This window comes from Belonocnema kinseyi, chromosome 8 (genome assembly GCF_010883055.1).
Source record: "Belonocnema kinseyi isolate 2016_QV_RU_SX_M_011 chromosome 8, B_treatae_v1, whole genome shotgun sequence".
Taxonomy (NCBI): domain Eukaryota; kingdom Metazoa; phylum Arthropoda; class Insecta; order Hymenoptera; family Cynipidae; genus Belonocnema; species Belonocnema kinseyi.
The window spans coordinates 77,729,930-77,749,868 of NC_046664.1; the positions used below are offsets into that span (position 1 = coordinate 77,729,930).

General features: G+C 25.4%; 2 protein-coding genes across 2 annotated transcripts in view; one reads left to right on the forward strand and one right to left on the reverse strand.

Annotated features, from left to right (window-relative positions):
* LOC117177877 (TBC1 domain family member 23) overlaps positions 1 to 19,939 on the reverse strand; it is a 156,814-nt gene that overhangs the window by 58,098 nt on the left and 78,777 nt on the right. The window lies entirely within an intron of this gene.
* The window catches only part of LOC117179077 (follistatin-related protein 5-like), a 64,104-nt gene that overhangs the window by 31,609 nt on the left and 12,556 nt on the right, over positions 1 to 19,939 (forward strand). The window contains exons 8-11 of the mRNA XM_033370718.1: positions 4,011 to 4,132; positions 4,540 to 4,677; positions 11,946 to 12,161; positions 17,241 to 17,391. Coding sequence (XP_033226609.1) covers positions 4,011 to 4,132; positions 4,540 to 4,677; positions 11,946 to 12,161; positions 17,241 to 17,391 — 627 coding nt within the window. The remainder of the gene's footprint in view (positions 1 to 4,010; positions 4,133 to 4,539; positions 4,678 to 11,945; positions 12,162 to 17,240; positions 17,392 to 19,939) is intronic.

Sequence of the window (19,939 nt, forward strand, 5' to 3'; positions counted from 1 at the left end):
TTATCATAAACAATCTAGATAAATAAATTCTTTAAATAGGGGCTTTTAGGTACAGAGGGTTCGTTTTTATTTTTAGAAAAATCTTTTATTTTACCCTCGATAATAATATATCAAGGACACAGAGTCAGAGTGAAACTTAAAACATTTTTTATTGTTATAAATAATTTGCATAGACAAATATATCAAAAACACGCTTTTACGTATAGAAAATGCATTTTTCAGCAGGGAAAAGTTTCTTTTTCTTATCTTTTTTAGGAAAGAGCGGAAATTTTTTTCAGATTTCAATGGGAAAATTTTATGCAGATTTTCTCAATTTTGTCGCTGGATTCTTGATTTTACTTTCAGGAATTCTTCTCATTAACCTGATTATTGGACATTTTAAAAGATTCTTTTCAGTCTCCCAAATTTTAATAACAATTAAACAATAATTAATTTGTAAGGACCCCAAATTAAAATAATGTTACTTCTAATTTAAGAAGCATTCAGTTAAAAAAAATGATCTTTCCATTTGAACTGTTTCGAACTTTAAAATGCTTAAAATGATATACTAATTTGGAAAATCTATAATCATTGATCATTTTAATTAAAATAATTTCAGGCTTTCATTTTGAAAGTTTAGAATTAAAAAAATTCCACTTAAAGTGTTTTAATTTGCAGTTCAGTTCTTATAATTTCAAATCAAACAAATTTCAGCTTATAAATTTTTTTTAACTTGGAAAAGACCAGGGAAATTCAACTATTTTTGTGGAAAATGTACTTTTTAATTAAAATTAATGTTTTGTTATTAAAAAGTAAACTAAAATCTTTCATGGATGAAAATTCAGTTATTTCTTTGAAAATTTGTCTTTTTAACTCAAAAATCCATTTGTATTAATAGAAATTTCATTTATCTTCGTTGAAAGTTGATCTCTTTGACTGAAAGTTTAACTGCTTTCTTGCAAATTTGTTTTTGCTTTTTTAATAAAGTTTCATCTATTTGGTTGAAGATTTGACTATTTTGTTGAAAATTCTTCTTTTTGGATTTAAAATTTATTTAAAGAAAATGAAATTTCATCATTTTAAATTGAAATATCAACTATTGCACTTTTTTGTTAAAAAATCATCTTTTTTGGTAGAAAAGTCACTCTTTTGGTTAAAATAAATAAATTTAAATTTTTTCTTAAATAATGCTTTATTTCACCTATACAAAGATATCCTATTCGAAAAATATTACAAAATTTAAATTGTGTTATTTAAATGCTAATGGTCAGGAACAATGAAAAATTACTCCAGGAAAAAATTACCTTTTCCAGGTGTTTATATTGTTTAATTCAATCAATTCTTCCAAAAATATAGAAAAAAATTAAGAAAATCGACTAAAATAGCATTAAGTTTAACGAAATGTAACATGTTTTTGTTTAAAGATTTGTTTTTAGTTGTCTGACTATGTAAAAAACATGTCCCAGTAGATTGTTAAGACTCCTGATCCTGAATAAAAGAAAAATTGGTTTTTTCTTTAAAATTGAGGAAATAACATTTTTACGGATTCAAAATCTCATTTTTCTCTCAAACTATACAAAATATCAATAGCAGTTCATAGCTTAATATTTTTCAGCTTCCTGAAATCTAGGAGAATGCACTTTTACCAGATGTAAATCTTGTGTGTTTCAACAAAAAAAATTTAATATTAAAAATTTATTAAAGCGAGTAAAATACCTATCCTTTTGACGAAATTCAAACTTTTATTTTTTAAACTTTTTTTATATGAATTACACAAATAATTGATATACAAAAGATAAATATCTGGTAAGGGTATCATTTTATAGATTTCAGGAAGGGAACCAAGTTTGAATATTGATACTCAATTTAAAAAAAAGTTTTTAAAAATAAAATCTTGAAGTTCGTCAAACTAACTGCTATTTTAGTCGCTTGGGCAGATTTTAAATTTTTTCCTAATTTTTGTGAACACAAGATAAACATCTGGCAAGGGAAAAAATTATTAGGTTTCAGGAAGGTGAACAATTTTCAACTATGAATTATTTAAATTGTTAGTAAACTAGAAAAAAAATTTTAATAAAATGTTAAAGTTCGTAAAAATAAATGCTATTTTAGTCTATTTTTCTATATTTTTGGAAGAATTTATTGAACTATATAAGCATCTGGAAATTATACAATTTAATAGATTTCAGGAAGCTGAAAATTTGTGAAGTCAAACTAAGCATAATTGAATAATAGTAATAATAATTGAAAATTTGTCAGGTTCCTGAAATGTATTAAATTATTCCCTTTCCAGATGTTTATATTGTTTAATTCAATCAATTTTTCCAAACTTATAGAGAGAATTGATAAAAATCGACTAAAATAGAATTTAGTTTAACGAACTTTAATATTTTATTTTCAAAAATGTCTTTTTTAGTTCTCTAACTATGTGATGAATATATTAGACAAGATTATTATTAGAGTGGCTGAGCTTCTAAGTAAAGAAAAATTGGTTCTTGTCTCTAAAATTTAAGAAATATAATGTTTACAAATTCAAAATCTCATTTATTTCTTTCGAAAATGAAGAAAAATATGAATAGCAGTTCAGAGTTCAAAATTTTCCAGCTTCCTAAAATCTATTGAATGGTATCCTTTCCAGATGTTTATGTATCATAATTCAATCAATATTTCCAAATAATGAAAAAATCGATAAAAAGCGACCAAAACAGTATTCAGTTTAACGAACCTGCACATTTTATTTTCAAAAACATTTGTTTTTGAAAATGTTATTTGCACCCTTACCAGATGTTTATCTCTTGTAAACAAAAATTTTAAAAACATCAAAAATCTATCAAAGTGACTAAAACAGCATTTAGTTTGATGAATTTCAAGATATTATTTTGAAAAAGGTTTTTTTAGTTGAATATCAATATTCAAACACGTTCTCCTTTCTGAAAACTATAAAATGATACCATGTCCAGATGTTTATCTTGTGTATCGTATTCGCCAAAATAATTGCAATTTTAGTCGCTTTAATAGATTTTTTACAGTTTTTAAAAATTTCTTGTTAAAAAACACAAGATATACATCTGGTAAGGGTACATTTTCATACATTTCAGGAATCTGAACAATTTTGATAAATGAACTGCTATTCATAGTTGGCTTTATTATCGAGAAAAATGAGATTCTGAATTGTTAAAATCTATATTTCTTCAACTTTAGAAATTAAATTGAATTAATGAATTAATTTAGTTTGAAGCTCAATAACCCTAATAATTTCACGGAACATATTCTTTAAATAGCCAGAAGCTAAAAACAAACTAGACTGAAACTCTTCTATAGCGCCGATTTTGGGATTGACGGCGGTTGTGGAATAACTCATTTTATCCTGATCCGCTTTTGTTTTTTAACATCTGAGTAAAAACTGCAAACCCCGTTCACCCCACGCAGCTCCTGTACCACTTACCTACGTAGCGGCGTCAATTCTCGGAAGGGCTATAGAAGGGAGGGCTATTGAAGGGTTACACTGTACTTTAAAAATAAAATTTCAGAATTCGTCAAACTAGATACTATTTTAGTCGATTTTTATAATTTTTTTATATATTCTTGAAAAAATGTATTGAATTAAATAATATAAACATCTGGAAAAGGTACAATTTAGGACATTTCAGGAAATTGACAAATCTTGAAGCATGGACTTTTATTCATATTTTGCTTTGTTTATGGGAAAAAGAACATTTTAACCGGTAGGAATTTTATAAATAAAAAATTTTTTTTCTTTATTTGAAGTTTATGAACATTCAAATATTTTTTTATCTTTTTATCGACTTTCGATTTTTTCAAGTGCTTTGGAAAAATTGATTGAATTCTACTATTTAAGCATCTGAAAAAATGATACTTTTATAGATAAAACTAAAAAACAAATTTTTTCTAAGGGGGGGTGCAATACGTTACGTATTATTACGTATTACGAGCTAAAATCCTTTACGTAATTTATTGACGGCCCCTTACACTTATTATAATTTTAAGATTTTCTAATATTTATCTTGCAGCTGCGACGAACGAGGAAAGAAGATTTTTCTCTTTTCACGAACACGGAATTTCCATCTACGAACCTTCCGCCTGTCGGCTTTATCATCAAATTCGATCAACTGACATTATACCAGGAACTCAGGTAACTAATGATTTTTAAGATTAACTTCTAGAGATAAAAATTTGCAAATAGCGTCTTACTGTGATTTTTTTAATTTATTAAAATTTTGTTTTTATTACGAAAATTATTCATCTAGAAGTCAAATATTTATATCCTTACAATTGCAGAATCAAACGATGTGGATTTTATTGTAATAGATACGAAACTAAATAGTCGTTTTTTTTTTGTACAAAAAAATCAATTGAGCAGAATTTACTTTGAAACGTTGAAGTAGAATGGATGTTATTTCACAGTTCGAAAATTTATTTGTATATCAATTTAATTCCTATATGCAATTGAAAGTCAGAATAGTATAATCTATCAAAATGGTTTGCTCAAAATTTTAGATTTTGAGAATTATGATAAATTTTGAATTAAATTTTTTTCAGGAATATCTGTGTGGAGATAAAGAAATTCCTTGTACCTGGGGTCGAGCTATTAACGTTGCAAATCGTTATGTCTACGTTTCTCAACCAGACAAAGATCGGATTCTCGTCATCAGCAAAATACAGATGGTCGTCGTTGATGTAAGTTGCGTTTTTAATGTAATTCAAATAAAGAAATAAAATTTATAATAAATCATATTTTTCGCATTCATATTAAATAAAATACTTGAAAATAATTTACAGCTTGAGAAGATTTCATCAAATTTAAAGTGAAATGTTTTTTTTTAATGGTTCAATTTTAATGAATCATATTTCATTTTTTCGTGGAAAACATTCGCTTGAACTTTACTGTTAACAATTTTGAAAATAAGTTAAATCTTTAATTATGATAATTTTTTAGAATGGTTTCTTTTGAAAAAATTGTTATAAAGCGATGTTAAAAACCAATTCAACTGCAAAAATCATTGTTGAAATAAATTTATTTGCAAGTTATTGTATTTTAGATAAAAAATGTTTTTTATTTAAAATATAATTGTCAGTAATATTATTTCAATTTTTAAAATCATAGAAAAACTATTTTTTCAGACATCTGATTTTTGGGACGATAACTATCTTAAGAATTTTGAAACATGTCAAGCGCATACACAATTTTTCTTAATATTTCTGTGAAAATTTCCATTGAACTTTTATTTTGAATTAATAATTTTAAGTGAAAATTGAAAAATATTTCAAAACATTTTAAATGATTTCCCAAAATTTCGAAACAGAATTTCCAAGATTTTAGCGCAACATTTTTCGATTTTACAAGATTACAAAATTTTAAGAAAAAATCCATTAAGGTTTAGGAAGTTAAATAGTTTTAAAAAATTCAAAAAAAATTTATTTTGAGAAAATTTCAATAATTTAAAAAAGTTTTCTTTGATTTTAAGAATTGAAATTATACTCTCAGTCATATATTATTTACGAAAAAAAATTCTAAAATAATTAGAAAACTTACAAAAAATAATTACTTTAACAATAGTTTTTGTAATCCAATTTTTCCTCACTTTCATTTCTTAACATTTTTTTACATAGCTTAATTTTAATAAATTATGGCTTATTTTTTCGTGAAAAATATTACATTCAATTTTACTGTTCACAATTATTAAAATAAATAAATCAACTTTACATATTATTATTTATATTAACTATTTTTTTTAATTTAGAAAATTATTAAGAGGCATTAGAAAAAAAAGATGAAATCGTAAAAAAGCATTGACAAAATACATTTTTTGTTAGTAAAAATTGTTTTGATTAATTAAAATGTTTTTTATTTAATATAACATCCTCAATAATGTGATTTGGATTTTTTTAATCACAGAAAAACTATTTCAAGTAATTCCCTAAAATTTTGAAACAGAATGTAGAATTGGAAATAAAGACAAGAAATTCAAACATTTTTTAAAAGATTTTTGAAAGTTTTTAAGATGCTAAAAAGTATTTCTTAGGATTTCTAGGAAAATTTAAAATTATTTTTTCTTTAATCAATTTCAAAGGAATATTTGCACAGACTTCGCAGGACTTAAAAATATTTTCAATCTTGTCCAATCGTAAAATTTGAAAAGATTTCAGAAAATTAAAAAAGTATGTTCTTGTAGAAAATTAAAAAAAAAAGATTTCTTTAGATATCCAAATAAAATTTTGAAGTTTTTTTTATCATTTTAAAAGATTTGAGAATATAAAAATATTTCAAAAATTCAGAAAAAAATGTAGATTGTTAAGTTCCATATTATAAAAACCTATTCTTAAGGTAGCTGTGGAAATTTTAAATGATTTTTTATTCCGGAAAATTAATTTTAAGAGAATATTTTTAAAGATTTCAACAAATTTTAAAAGATTTTTTAAATCGTTCAAAATAATCTGGAATATTTTAAGGTATTTTTATCATTTTGCAGGAATTTTATTTTTATTATTAATTTTTAAAATTAATTTTCGCGACATTTTAAATGATTTCTTATTTCGAAAAATTAATCTTCAAAGCAAATTTAAAAAGATTTCAATACATTTAAGAAGATTTCTAAAACTATCAAGAAGGAATCTGGAAGATTTTGAGGAATTTTTATGATTTTACAGGATTTTGAAAACATTTTAGGAGAAATTAGAATAATTTAAAATATATATATAGAAATTTCAGCAGTTTTGAAATTATCCAAAATAGTATAAAATTCAGAAGGATTTTAAAATTTTTTTAACAAAACTGTGGATTTTTGAAGCAATAAAAATCATAAACTTTTCTAACAATAACTAAAAAGTTTTAATTTTACAAATTTTTAAAAACTTTTCGAATAACTCGACTCAGTTGAAAATATGTTTGAAAATTCATCTCTTCTGATGAAAATTTGATTCTTTTCGGTTAAAAATGCAACTAGTAGAAAATTAATCTTTCTGGTTTAAAATTTTAAATTAATTGTTTTTAAACATATATAATTTTAGTTAAATATTAATCTATTTGGTTGAAAATGTAACTATTTTGCTGAGACTTCATATTTACTGACAGGAAATTCATCTATTTGGTTAAAAATAAACTATTTTAATAAAAATGTATATTTTCTAGGATAAAACATTAAAATATTTTGTAGAAAATTAGTCACTTATGGTACAAATTCTCTTTTTTCTGGCTAAAAAAACAACCTAAAAACTATTTTATTGAAATTTTTATTTTCTATTAAAAGTTATTTTTCCCCGCCAATCTGAACCTACACTGATCATTCTAGCTTAAAAAATTATTTATATATGACTTTTTTATTGCAAATAGTATTAGGTTTGAAATTTTTTATTATCCATAAATAAATCAAAATTTTAACTAAATTCACTAAAATCAGTAAAAACATTCATTGAAAGAGTCGATAACTAAAAAAGTACTCTGATTAGCATAACCGATGAAATTTTTTCATACCAGATTTATTTTCTGCTTCTAAATGACCCCGGGGAATATGATTGCTTGCGTCCATCAATGAAATTGATCCAATAGATTTCTAGATGTAATTCGATTGTCTCTCTATTTCTATACGAAATTTTTGTAAGTACAAATATATAAATCTAAGAAAATTCGATCTTAGAAAATTTATTTTTTTTAAATTGTTGATTCAAAAGACGATCGATGATAGGTGCTTCTACGATGATATCTCGAGTTTAATCGACCGGAAGTGTATGAGCGCATTCCGGTTTGTCGGCTTAAACGGATTTATGCTTTTAACCGTACAGGAAAATCGTCCAAGTGCAATGGATCGCGCGCTATTTGCCAGTTGTGTTATTGCTGGTCGCTAACTTCAACCTTATCCAATATCCACCCCCACCTACCCCCACCACCATGCCGATTTTTACAACCCTGTTTGTGAGCCACTTTCATTAAATCTCAAAGACGATTTTCCACCTCATTTCTTACAACTGCTCACAAGAACAAAAAGATTTGGTCACATATCAATAAAATAAATGCAAAAATAACTAGAGAGTAAAGTGTAAAAAAATGCGAAAAGAAAAGTTTATATCAGCGGACAAGAAAAGAGGTAAGACAATCATTTATTCAGTGAAGTTTAAAATACGACGATTTCATTGCAGATATTTTTATATGGTTAGACAGAAGAATAATAGAATTTTATTTAAATCAAAAAATATTAATTTTCAACAAATTACGTAATGTTCTAAACAAGTTCTTGAATTTTCTACCAAAAAATAAGAGTAGGAATTTTTCACAAATGACATAAATTCTCAGAAAAATATTTTAATTTTGAAAATAAAAAGATTGATTTTTAACTAAAAAATAAATAAAGGATAACAATCTATTTTCTTCACAAAACATTTGAATTTTTAACCCGAAAGTCTAAAGTGTAAAAAAAGTTAACTTTTATCCAAATAGTTAATTTTTTAGTTAAAATAAATCATTTTTACTCAAAAAATGAATTTTTTTTATTGTTTAATTTTTAACCAAGAAGGCAAGTTTTGGACTCAAATTATGAATCTGCACACAAATAAATAATTTTTTTTCAAGTAATACAATTTTCAACCCAAGAATTAAATTTTCAACCTAAAAACTAAATTTTTAACGAAAAATATAAAAGTTGAAATTGCAACCAAAGAAGTCAAATTTTCTATAAAATTAATACATTTTCCAGCAAAGAATGAAAGTTTCAATTAAAAATATGAACTTTTAAATTGAAAAAAGTAATTCTTTATCAAAATAGTTCAGTTTTCAGCCAAAAAAAATTAATTTTTTTCTGAAATTATGTATCTTTAGCGAAAATTTCTTTGTTGAGAAAGCAGTTCTACCTTCAACTAAAGAGTAGAATTTTCTGAGAAAAATATTGATTTGAAAACTTAATTTTTAATAAGGAAAAATAGATTTTTTGATTGAAAACAGTTGAATTTTCAATCCAAAAATCTGAAGTTTCAACAAAAAAGTTAGTTTTGAACTGAATAGTTAATTCTTTTATTAAAACGAATCATCTTTAACCCAAAAAATGAATTTCCAAATCTAGTTCAATTTTCAACCAAGGAGATGAATTTTCTACTAAAATTATTAATCTTTAACGAAAATTATTTCATAAGATATTTCACAGGAAAAATATTTGTATTTTTCATCACAAACAATTTAATTAAATATAAAAAAGACGGATTTTTAACGAAATTAATAAATTTTTAAGCAAATAGTTAAATTTTCAGTTAAAAAGATTCATTTTCAACCTAAAAACGGAATTTTCATCTGAATAGTCTAATTTTTAAACAAAGTGATTAATTTTTTTACTAAACTTATGAACCTTTATAAAAAATGTTTTAAGAACGTAATTTAACTTTCAACCAAATAGTAAAATTTTCATCCTCAAAAGATGGATTTTCTATGAAAAATAAAATCGTTTATATTTCAGAAACAAAATTTAATTTAAAATTAAAACAATTGTATTTAAACAAAAAGACAAGTTTTCCACTAAATTAATAAATTTTTAAGAAACCGGTTAAATGTTAAATCACGTGGAGTAATTTTGTGCTAAGAAATTAATTTCTAAGAAAACACATGAATTTTCCACCAAATAGTTCAATTTTCCACCAAAAAGGACATTTTTAAAGAGAAATGAAATAATAAACTTTTCGGTTAAAAAATTAATTTTTAACCTAAAAAGGGATTTTTTAATAAAATAAATAAATTTCTAGCCATTTTAAAATTTTTAAACAATAAAATTAATTTTTAACCAAAAATCAATGGTTCAGGTTTAATTAAAAAAATTAATTTTTTACAAAAACGTTGAATTTTCAATACAAAAAGATAAATTTCGTATCCAAAACATTTTAATTTTTTTAACGCAAAATATAAGTTTACAACAACCAAGGTAATTTTAAATAAATTAGTTAAATTTTCAGTTAAGAAAATGAATTTTTCAACCCAAAAACGAATTATCACCAAAGTGGTTCTATTTCCAATCAAGGATACATTTTCTACTGAAATTATAAATCTTTAACCGAAACACTGAATTTTTCTGGAAGTAGTTTAATTTTAATCTGAAGAATCGGCTTTTCAATTCAAAAGGTGAATTTTATACAAAAAATAAAACAGTGCAAATTTTATTTAGAAAATATTTTTATTTTTAATAAAAAATTATTAGATTAATCCAAAAAAGGCAAATAAAAAAAATTTGAACTCTCAACTAAAACCGAATTATTTTTAATTGAACCATTGTATATTTAACAACGAAATTCCACTGAAAGTATAATTTTTCAACAGAATAAATAAATTTTTCAATAAAATATTTGAATTTTCATTTAGGAAAATTAATTTTTTACCTAAAAGGCGAATTTAAAAAACCTTAAATGTCTAACCAAATATTTTAATTCCCAACCAAAAAGATAAATTCCCTACCAAAAAATAAGAATTTTCAACAAATTACATAAATTTCAACCAAATGTTTGAATTTTTAAAATAAAAAGATTAATTTGTAACTAAAAATAGTTTTATTCTGAAGAATATATAACATTTATTTACAATTTTATTTATGATTTACAATTTTTAGTATTTCAAATTAGTTAAAGAAACTCGGCTGCCCCACACTCAGACTTGTCTACTGCAATTATTATAAATAGAAAAGCAGTAGGTTATTTTTAATTGGAAGTTTGAGTCACTTTATTCGCAAGATTTTTTAATTCTGATCCTAGAAAACAATTTCTTTTAAAAAAATTGCACAAAAGATATTGAGCTTTATTAAAAAAAATTAAAAATGACCAAATAGTCATTTTTGCATTGTTTACTATAAAATAGTTTTTTATTTATATTCTTTGACCCGAGGAAGGTGACGAAATTGAAAAATATACAAGAAATTTTAAGTTTTCTTGAATAAATCACCCACTTTCGTAGATTCATCTCTTGATAAATTTTTACTAATTTTACAAAAGTTTGCAATTTTCATTTAGAACTGAGAATTTTCTAGAAGAATTGTAATTTTAACCTGAAACCGTTGATTTTCCGAAGTAATTGAAATTTTGACTTTGAGCTGGTAAATTTTTTAGAAGAATTGTAATTCTGACTTGAAAAGAAAAAGAATCATGATTTTGATTTGGAAAAAGGAATTTTCTAAAGGAATGTGCAGAATTCCTGAAAATAAAACCAAGAATCTAACGAGCAAAGGAATTGTGCTTGAAATTTGATTTAAATTTGAATTTGAACTGAAATTGAACTGAATTTGAAATTGAAATTGAATCTAAAGAAATTGTGAAGAATTATAATTCAGGCTTAGAACATTGAATTTTACAATAAAATCAAAATATTTACTTAAAAGGGAAAATTTTTAAAGAAGAATGACAATCTTGACTCAAAACAGTGAATTTTTCCAAGAAATTGCAATTGCAATTGGAACGGGAAATTTCTGAGGAGAATTATATTTTTGACTTGGAGAATTGGATTTTTTAATAAAATCACGATTTTGGCTTTCAAGAGAAATTTTTTCAGAAGATTAACATTTTCAACTTATAACAGTGTATTTTCTTAAAGAATTGCAATTTTTACTTGAAATGGAAATTTTTCAAAAAGAAGTATAATTACCAACCCACGAAAAAGAAAAATGACTCGGGGAAAATCTTTAAATGACCGAGAATTTAAAATCAATCGTGTAAGAGTCTCTCTGAAAACGCCACAACTTTTATTTAAAACAATTAAACTTTAACCCTATAAATAAATAATATTCCATTTTAAATTTGAACTTTCGAAAAAGTTAGCTTCGGTTTCTCGAACGAAAATAGTTTTGTTGACTCGAAACCAAAATCGCTTTTATAATACTCTTCTTACATTGAGAAGCTCGAAACGATTCTGAAACGATTGACGTTTAATTTAGAGTTCCCAATTAAATTGGATTTGATTCTAAGCGAAATCCAATTCTTGTAATTTGCAGGTGGTAGTTACAGACAAGTTTCCAGTGGGATTGCAGTACGTACCGTCGCTGGATCAAGTTTGGGTGCTGAATTGGCGAAGCGAAAGGGACATTGGCATAAAAACAGTTCAGGTAATCAGAGACGCAGCTCAGAAAAGGAAACACCACACTGTGCATCCGGAACCCATCGACGGGCAATTTGATCTTGTCAGAGGGCTTTACATTCCAGAACGTCAGGTTTGTAACTTTCGTCCAACTTTTAAGTTTCCTAAAAAGACTGGTTTTAAGATTATTTCACCAAACTTTGGACGTTTTCGAGTTTTATGATTTTCGCATTTCTAAAGAGACCAATTTACATATTTCTACAAGTTTAAAAAATTACATAAATTTCTACTGGAAATAGTGCATTGAATTCTTCATTAATTAGATTTAGCATTTGCCAGTCAGACATTATCACCCATTTCGTCTCAAATGTCCAAAATTTTTCCTGGACTTTTAACGCACTAACTTTTAGCTTAATCGGTCTAAAAAAATGTGAGACATGATTTTCGGTAGTTTAAAACTCATTCTTTCAAATACCTCGGTCTTAATTGGCCAATGATTTCTTTGAAAAAAGTTATAATCACTAAAAAAAACGAAATTTTCAATATTTATCAAAAATGTCGAATTTTGAACACGAAAAAGTAGAGCCCAATCATCGCAAATGCTATAAATCTTGGAATTTTTATATTCTCTTTAAAATGCTGATGGGCTTTTGTCAATATTTAAAATGGCGGATCCAAAATGGCGCATTAAAAGTGAAAAAAATGTTAATTTTAATTTTTAATGAGAAACAATTTTTTTGTTAAAATTCATAAGCATTCATAGGTTTGTTATAGGTTTTGGATGGCATTTAAGCGTCGCCATCTTGAATTTGGAAAAATTTTAAAGTAAAATTTAACAAATACATTATATTGTTAAAGTTTATAATGATCATAATGATCAGGTATAGCTTATTTGCGAAAAAATGTAGTATTTATACAGAAATTTGCATTAAAATTTTTTTTCACTTTTAATGCTCCATTTTAAAGAGAATATAAAAATTCCACGATTTATAGCAGTTGCGATGATCGGGCTCTACTTTCTTATAATCAATAATCGACATTTTTGATAACATTTTTTATTGAAAATACTAAACAGAATCCTTCTTTAAGTAGATTCGTAATTTCACAGTCAGACATTATATTTTTCAATCCTAATATAACCTTGACATTCTTAATGATTTTATTATTTATCATAAATTTATTAATATAGATGCCTGTCTAAACTCACAATTTTCTACTTGAAATAATAAACAGAATCTTTCATGAAGTAGATTCGCCATTTATCTGTCAGACAATTAACTTTTTAATCCTAATACAACCATAACATTCTTAATGATGTTAATGCGCAGAATTCCTGAAAATAAAATCAAGAGCCCAAAGATAAAATTTGGACAATATTTTTTATTTTATTTTTATTTTTTGCCTTGATAAGGGTGCTCTATAAATGCCAAAACGTTGGTGATTATTTTTTACAAATGTTTTTCTATTGTGATTTCATATTAATAAAAATAAAAAAGATAAAAGAAACAAAAAAGAGAAGGAAGAGTGTTTGGTTGGTCGCCTTGTCATTTTTCTGTCCTCTCTTTTATTTTTATCCCAAAAAATAAATTTTTTTCTTTTTTTTCGGAAAACTTTTATCGTTTTTATATTTCAATAGGAACATTTTATAGTCGTTGTCCAAATTTGGTCGTTGGATTCTTGATTTTATTTTCAAGAATTCTGCCCATTAATTTGATTATTTTAATTCAAATAGAATTTTAACCTCTATTTTAATCACATTTAAATTTCTTGAATCTTATTTATATTATTTATGATCCATTTAATAGACTGACCCTGCCAAACACATAAGTTTCTACTTGAAATACGAACTAGAATCTTTCCTTAAGTAGATTCGTGATTTCTCAGACAGATATTTTTTTCAAATCCTAATATAACCATAACATTCTTAATTCTTTTATTATTATTTATGATAGGTCTAATAGACTTGGCCGGATCCTAAGCTAATTTATTTGGTATTATCATGTATAATTAATTCAATAGACTAGTCTAATCAGTGATAAAATCTTCTACTGTTAATAGTTTATTAAATTCTTTGTTGAATATATGTGTCAAATCACCTAGACGTTATATTTTTTTAATCCTGAAGCCAATATTTAATTTATATAATTATTATTAATTAGTTGAAGAAATGTGGCCGCCAAACTCAGCATTTTCTACTGGAAATAGTACTTCGAATCCATTCTTCAGTAGCTCCTTCATTTATCGGTCAGCCGTTATATTTCTTAATCCTAATACAACCATAAAATTCTCAATTCTGTTATTATTATTCATGATAGGTTTAATATGGTTGGCTGAACAGGCTCCGCATTTTCTACTAAAAAAAATTAACAAAACCCTTCTTTCATTAGTTTCGTCATTTAACAGCTTGTTGGAGGTTATATTTATTTAATCCTGAATCAACTACTTTATTAATAATATTATGATTTATAATTATTTAAAGAAACATTACATAGATAATATAATCATTTTTAATTAGTTAAAGAATCTCTTGTGAAAAACTCCTAATTTTCTATTTAAAATACTCAATACTACCCTTCCTTAAAAATTGTATGATTTGAAAGCAGTAATTTGAAATTGACTAATTTCTTTAATTCAATTTAATTCAATTCAATTTCTAATTTAGTAATTCGAAATGAAATTATTTAATTATATAGGCATTTTCATATAGAAATGATATGAGTTCAATTCCTTTTAATTCCATTCAAAATATATTAGGTATAAAAATTTTACCCATTCTAAAAAATTTGTTTCTTAAGGTTGTTAATTAAAAATCGTTAAATATATCGTTGTTAAATTTCAAACGCTTTTAATTCAAAAATATCAGTTATTAATCATTGTTTCAAAAACCTTAAAAACTCTTAATAATTCAAAGTCATTTTAGTAATGAATTTTTAGATTGTTTGTATTTTTAATGCTCTGAAATGATAATCCGTAAATGTACTGCTTATTGTTTATAATTGTTGCAATAAACTCGGCTGACCTAGCTCAGAATTTTCTGCTGGAAATAGTACATTGAAACCTTTATTAAATAGATCCGTGATTTTCCGGCCAGAAATTATATTTTTTTAATCCTGATACAACCATAAAAATCTTAATGCTTTTATTATTACTGAGAATAATATTAATAGAATTAGCTGGCCAATTTCAGAATTTAATGATTTGAAAAAAAGTTAAAATTAAATCAATTTCTTAATTATGAATGCTTAGAATTTCAGAGTTCTGAATAAAAGATGCTACTTTTTATAAGTTTTATTTTTGCAATAAAAATGTAAATGTTTGCATTTTGAAAAGTATGATGAACGACTTTTAGATTATTAATTTTTAATCAAGCTAAATTCACTCAAAATAATTAAAATTTTGAAGGGTTTGCGTATAAGAAAAGTTTTAATATCACAGTTCTTGGTAAAAACAAACTTTAACATTTTTTGAATAACCTTCAAACCTTTATGATTAAAGATTTTTCGAGTTTCATCGTTAAAAATGACGGTGAATTCATTTTTAGATCTTAGAAAATTTATCATATTACATTTTTACTCGGCTAGCCACACATTTTCTACTAGAAACAGAACATTAAAGAAGTTCTTAAGAGGATTCATGATTTATAAGTCAGACACATTTTGTCACCTCTAATACGATAACATGTTTAATACTTATATTATTATTTATAATTTATTTGATATACTTGGTTGTCCGAACCCAGATTTTTCTACTGAAAATAGTAAATATTGAATTCTTCCCTAAGTATATTTGACTTTTATTAGTTAGACTTTAATCCTTGTCCAACCATAACATTATAATTATTTATAACAATTAGGTTATAATAATGCCATTATATTGGTTTTGAAATTTTTTTAAATGACAGATTAGCAATACCAATGTTGCATTAATTTTTAAGAATGTCAAACTTTCCTCCTTATATTTTCGCTCACATAATTTTCTTCTGTACTTTTCTTTATAATAAATTGTTATTGCATACAATATTTCACCTTTTTAGTAAAACGAAACATTTTAACCGCAAAAAATAAAAAAACATTAATTCTCGAAAAATGCTGCTTCTAAAATTTATAATTATTCCAGATTAAAAAAGGAAAATCCCTTTTTGTTTTAAGAAAAATTCAAGACTATCGATAAAAATTTTTCAACAAAAAAAGGGACACTGGTTTTTGAAGTTTATAGTTTTAGAGAAAAAGTGACAAAATGCCCTTTTATTCATAAAATAGTTAAACGGGGTTCACAAAAAGGAATTAAGATTAAAAAAATAAGTGGAAAAAATATCGGACAAAAAAGAATTTAAATGTTTTTGTCCAATAATTCGGATTTTAAATATTACAGTTTAGGAGAAAAATGAAGAAATCCCTTTTTCTTTCAAAAAAAAGTGAAAGAATGTCATAAGGAGGGTTTAACATAAAAAATATAAGAACGCAAAATGCTGGACATGAAAAGCTCAACTTTTTTCTGCAGAAATGTACTTTCTAAGATTCATAGTTTCAAATAAAAGGTGGTCAGCTGCAAGAGCAAAATCTTTTTTTCCAATAATGTAATTTCTAAAGTTCATAGGTTTAGGGATTTAAAAAAAATTCTTTATGAATTTTAAGCATGTCCTAAAATATTTTTGTATAGAAAAATAAAATCGAAATTACATTTTCCAAAGCTCAAGCAACTTTGATATTCCAATTATAGCGTTTCTAATCATTTTTAAGTTTTAAACATTACATAACTATAAACCTCTTGCGAAAATAAAAACATAATTATATAAAAAATAGATTTAATTATTTTCTTAAAATGTATAAATTTAGAGGGTAAAACATTGAAAAAGTTTGCTTTTTAAATGGGTGCTGTAATCAATAATGAAAAAATATAAAAATGCTTTTCCAACGTTTTATATTTTAAGGCGTTTTGAATATCAAGCGAGCGAATTTGTGAACCGTTTAAATTATGAAGGTTTCATGAATTCAAAAACTTTGAAGCATGAAATTATCTTCTAGATATTCAAGAATGCAATTCAGCATACCTGAAAAGCGTTTGAATTTTGTAGCCCATAAAAATTGGTCCGTAATTTGATCCAAAATGTACAATTTTTCCAAACAGAAGTAAAATAAATAAAATGATTGAAAATAATTTCTTTTGGTTTTGTAGTAATCTAACCAGTGATTTCTAAATTTCTATTTTTTAGGATATAGGTCACATGTTCAAATACGGTTACGTAACTCATACGAATCAACGTGGAATGTACAAATTGGATTTGGCAAACATGAGATACACACGAAGTGCGGATCTAGCTCCTTACAATTGTGTTCCAGCGCATATACAATTTTCAGCTCTTTGTAAGTATAAAGTAACAATAAAAAGCCAACCGTATTTTCAACCGAAACATTCTTAATGCTCTTATTATTTTTATTATTTATAATAGGTTTAATAGCATCGGCTGAACAAACTCTGAATTTTCTACTGGCATAGAATCCTTCTAGATTCGTCATTTAAGAGCCAGACTTTATAATTATTTTCCTTGAACCAATCATAATGTTTAGTTGTAATGGTATTATTATTTACAATTGTTTTGATTGAGTCATTTAACCAAACTCAAATTTTTCTTCTGAAAATAGTTGATTGAATCCTTTCTTAAGAAGATTCTCCATTTATCAGTCAGATATTTTTTTAATACTTATACAAGTGTAACATTTTCAATACTATTATTATTATTATTTTTTATAATAGATTTATTTTATAATGGCAGTATTATTCATAAGTTTTTCAAGTGACTCGTCTAACCAAACTCAAAGTCTTCTACTATTAATAGTTTATTGAATCCTTCGTTAAATAGAATCATCAATAATCATCTAAACATTATAGTTTTTTAATCTTAAAGCAACTATTTTTTATCTAATATTATTATTATTATTAAGCAATCAAAGAAACTCGGCTAACCAAATTCGAATTTTCTACTGGAAAAAACGTACATTGAATCCTTTCTCAAGTAGTTTCTTCATTTATCGGTCAGCCGCTATATTTTGTAATCCTAATACAACTATGAAATTCCTAAATCACTCGTTAATACTTTTAATAGGTTTAATATCATCGGCTGGATAAATTCACAGTTTTCTGCTGACAATACTTCTTTAAAACTTTGCGGCATAGTGGTAATCCAGATTACAACCTTTTTTAGTAACAACTATTTTCTCCTGATTCAATATTTTTGAAGTAATTTAAAAAAAAAATCTTGTTGATGTCCTATTCGAAGCATTGTAGACTGTAAAAAATGATGGCGAATATATTGCATAAACTTATAAATAGTTATAAAAAAGAAAATTTCGAAAATCGCTCTTTTTCGCGAAAGAATTCATTTTTGAACGGCATATTGAATAAATTAGATTAAAACTTATTAGTCTGGAATTTTTGGGGGCGCTGATTACGAATCCGGAAGTACGTTTGAAAAATGCAAAATGGCGGATCCAATATGGTGGACAATTCAAAATGACAGATTCAACATGGAGGACCAATTTTGAAAAAGTTTTTGGATTTTCATCTACCTTATCATTTAGGTTTTTTTAATGTCGCTGATTACAAATCCGGAGCCAGATTTTCAAGATTCAAAATCGCTGATCCAACACGGCGGAAGAGTTTTTAAAAAAGTAATAGATTTTCGTGAAACTTGGCATCTTTTAGATTTCGGAGCTTTTGATAACAAATCTGAAGTCAGATTTCAACCATTCAAAATGGTGGATCTAATACGACAGACTAATTTTGGACAAAGCCTGGTTTTTACCCCATCATTGATGGACTGGGTTGCGGTCAAGTACACGATGAGGGGACCTACAACTTAAGGTGGGTTCCGAACCACCAAAACCTTGGTAAAGGTACATAGAAAAATTTCCAGAGGTATCGGCACAGGGATTGAACCCCGGACCTCTGAGGTGAAGTCCGAGTTTCTGACCAACTGAGCTATCCAACTTATTATTATTATTATTATTATTATTATTATTATTATTATATAATTTTTTTAATTGTCTTGTTTGGGCAACTTCAGAAGTTTCTTCTAAAAATAGTTAGTTGAATCCTTCCTTACTTAGATATGCCATTTATCAGTCGGATATTATGTTTTGTAATCCTTTTAAAACCATAACATTCTTAATGCTAATATTATTATTTATAATAGGTTTGATAGAATCGGCTAACCAAACTCAAATGTTTCTACTGGGAATACTCAATAGAATCCTTCTTTAAGTAGATTCGCCCTTAAAGAGCTAGACATTACACTTCCTTCTCCTAAACTAAACATAATATTTAGTTTTAATGGTATTATAATTTATAATTATTTTAATTGATTTGGGTAACCAAAAATAGGATTTTCTACTGAAGATTGTTAATTGAATCCTTTCTCTAATAGATTCGTCATTTATAAGGGAAGCGTTATATTTATTTAATCCTGTTGGAATTGCTTTCTTTATGATATGATTTTTATTATTTATAATAAGTTATAGAAATTTGGCTGACAAACTTAGAATTTTTTACTGGAAATACTATTATTTTTTCATCTGAGAACATTGATGTAATTTAATGGTTAACTTAGACGGCAGATTAATTTAACAGATCAGGGGCCGCCCTTAAACTCTTTTCCCCATTTTTAAAGAATTCTTCTTTCCGCTGTCTTGAACGTCCCATTTTTCTCGTTTTTTCGCTTATATTTCAACTGAAATAATGGAACTCAATCATAAAATCCAACTATTCTTGTTTAACAGTTAATTTTTTTGATTGAAAAGTGTAATATTATTTTTTTTTTCGGGATTCACGTCGCTTGGATGAAAATTCTACTATTTGGTTGAAAAATTAATTATTTTGTGGAAAATGGAACATTTTTTTTGAAAATTCTTTCAG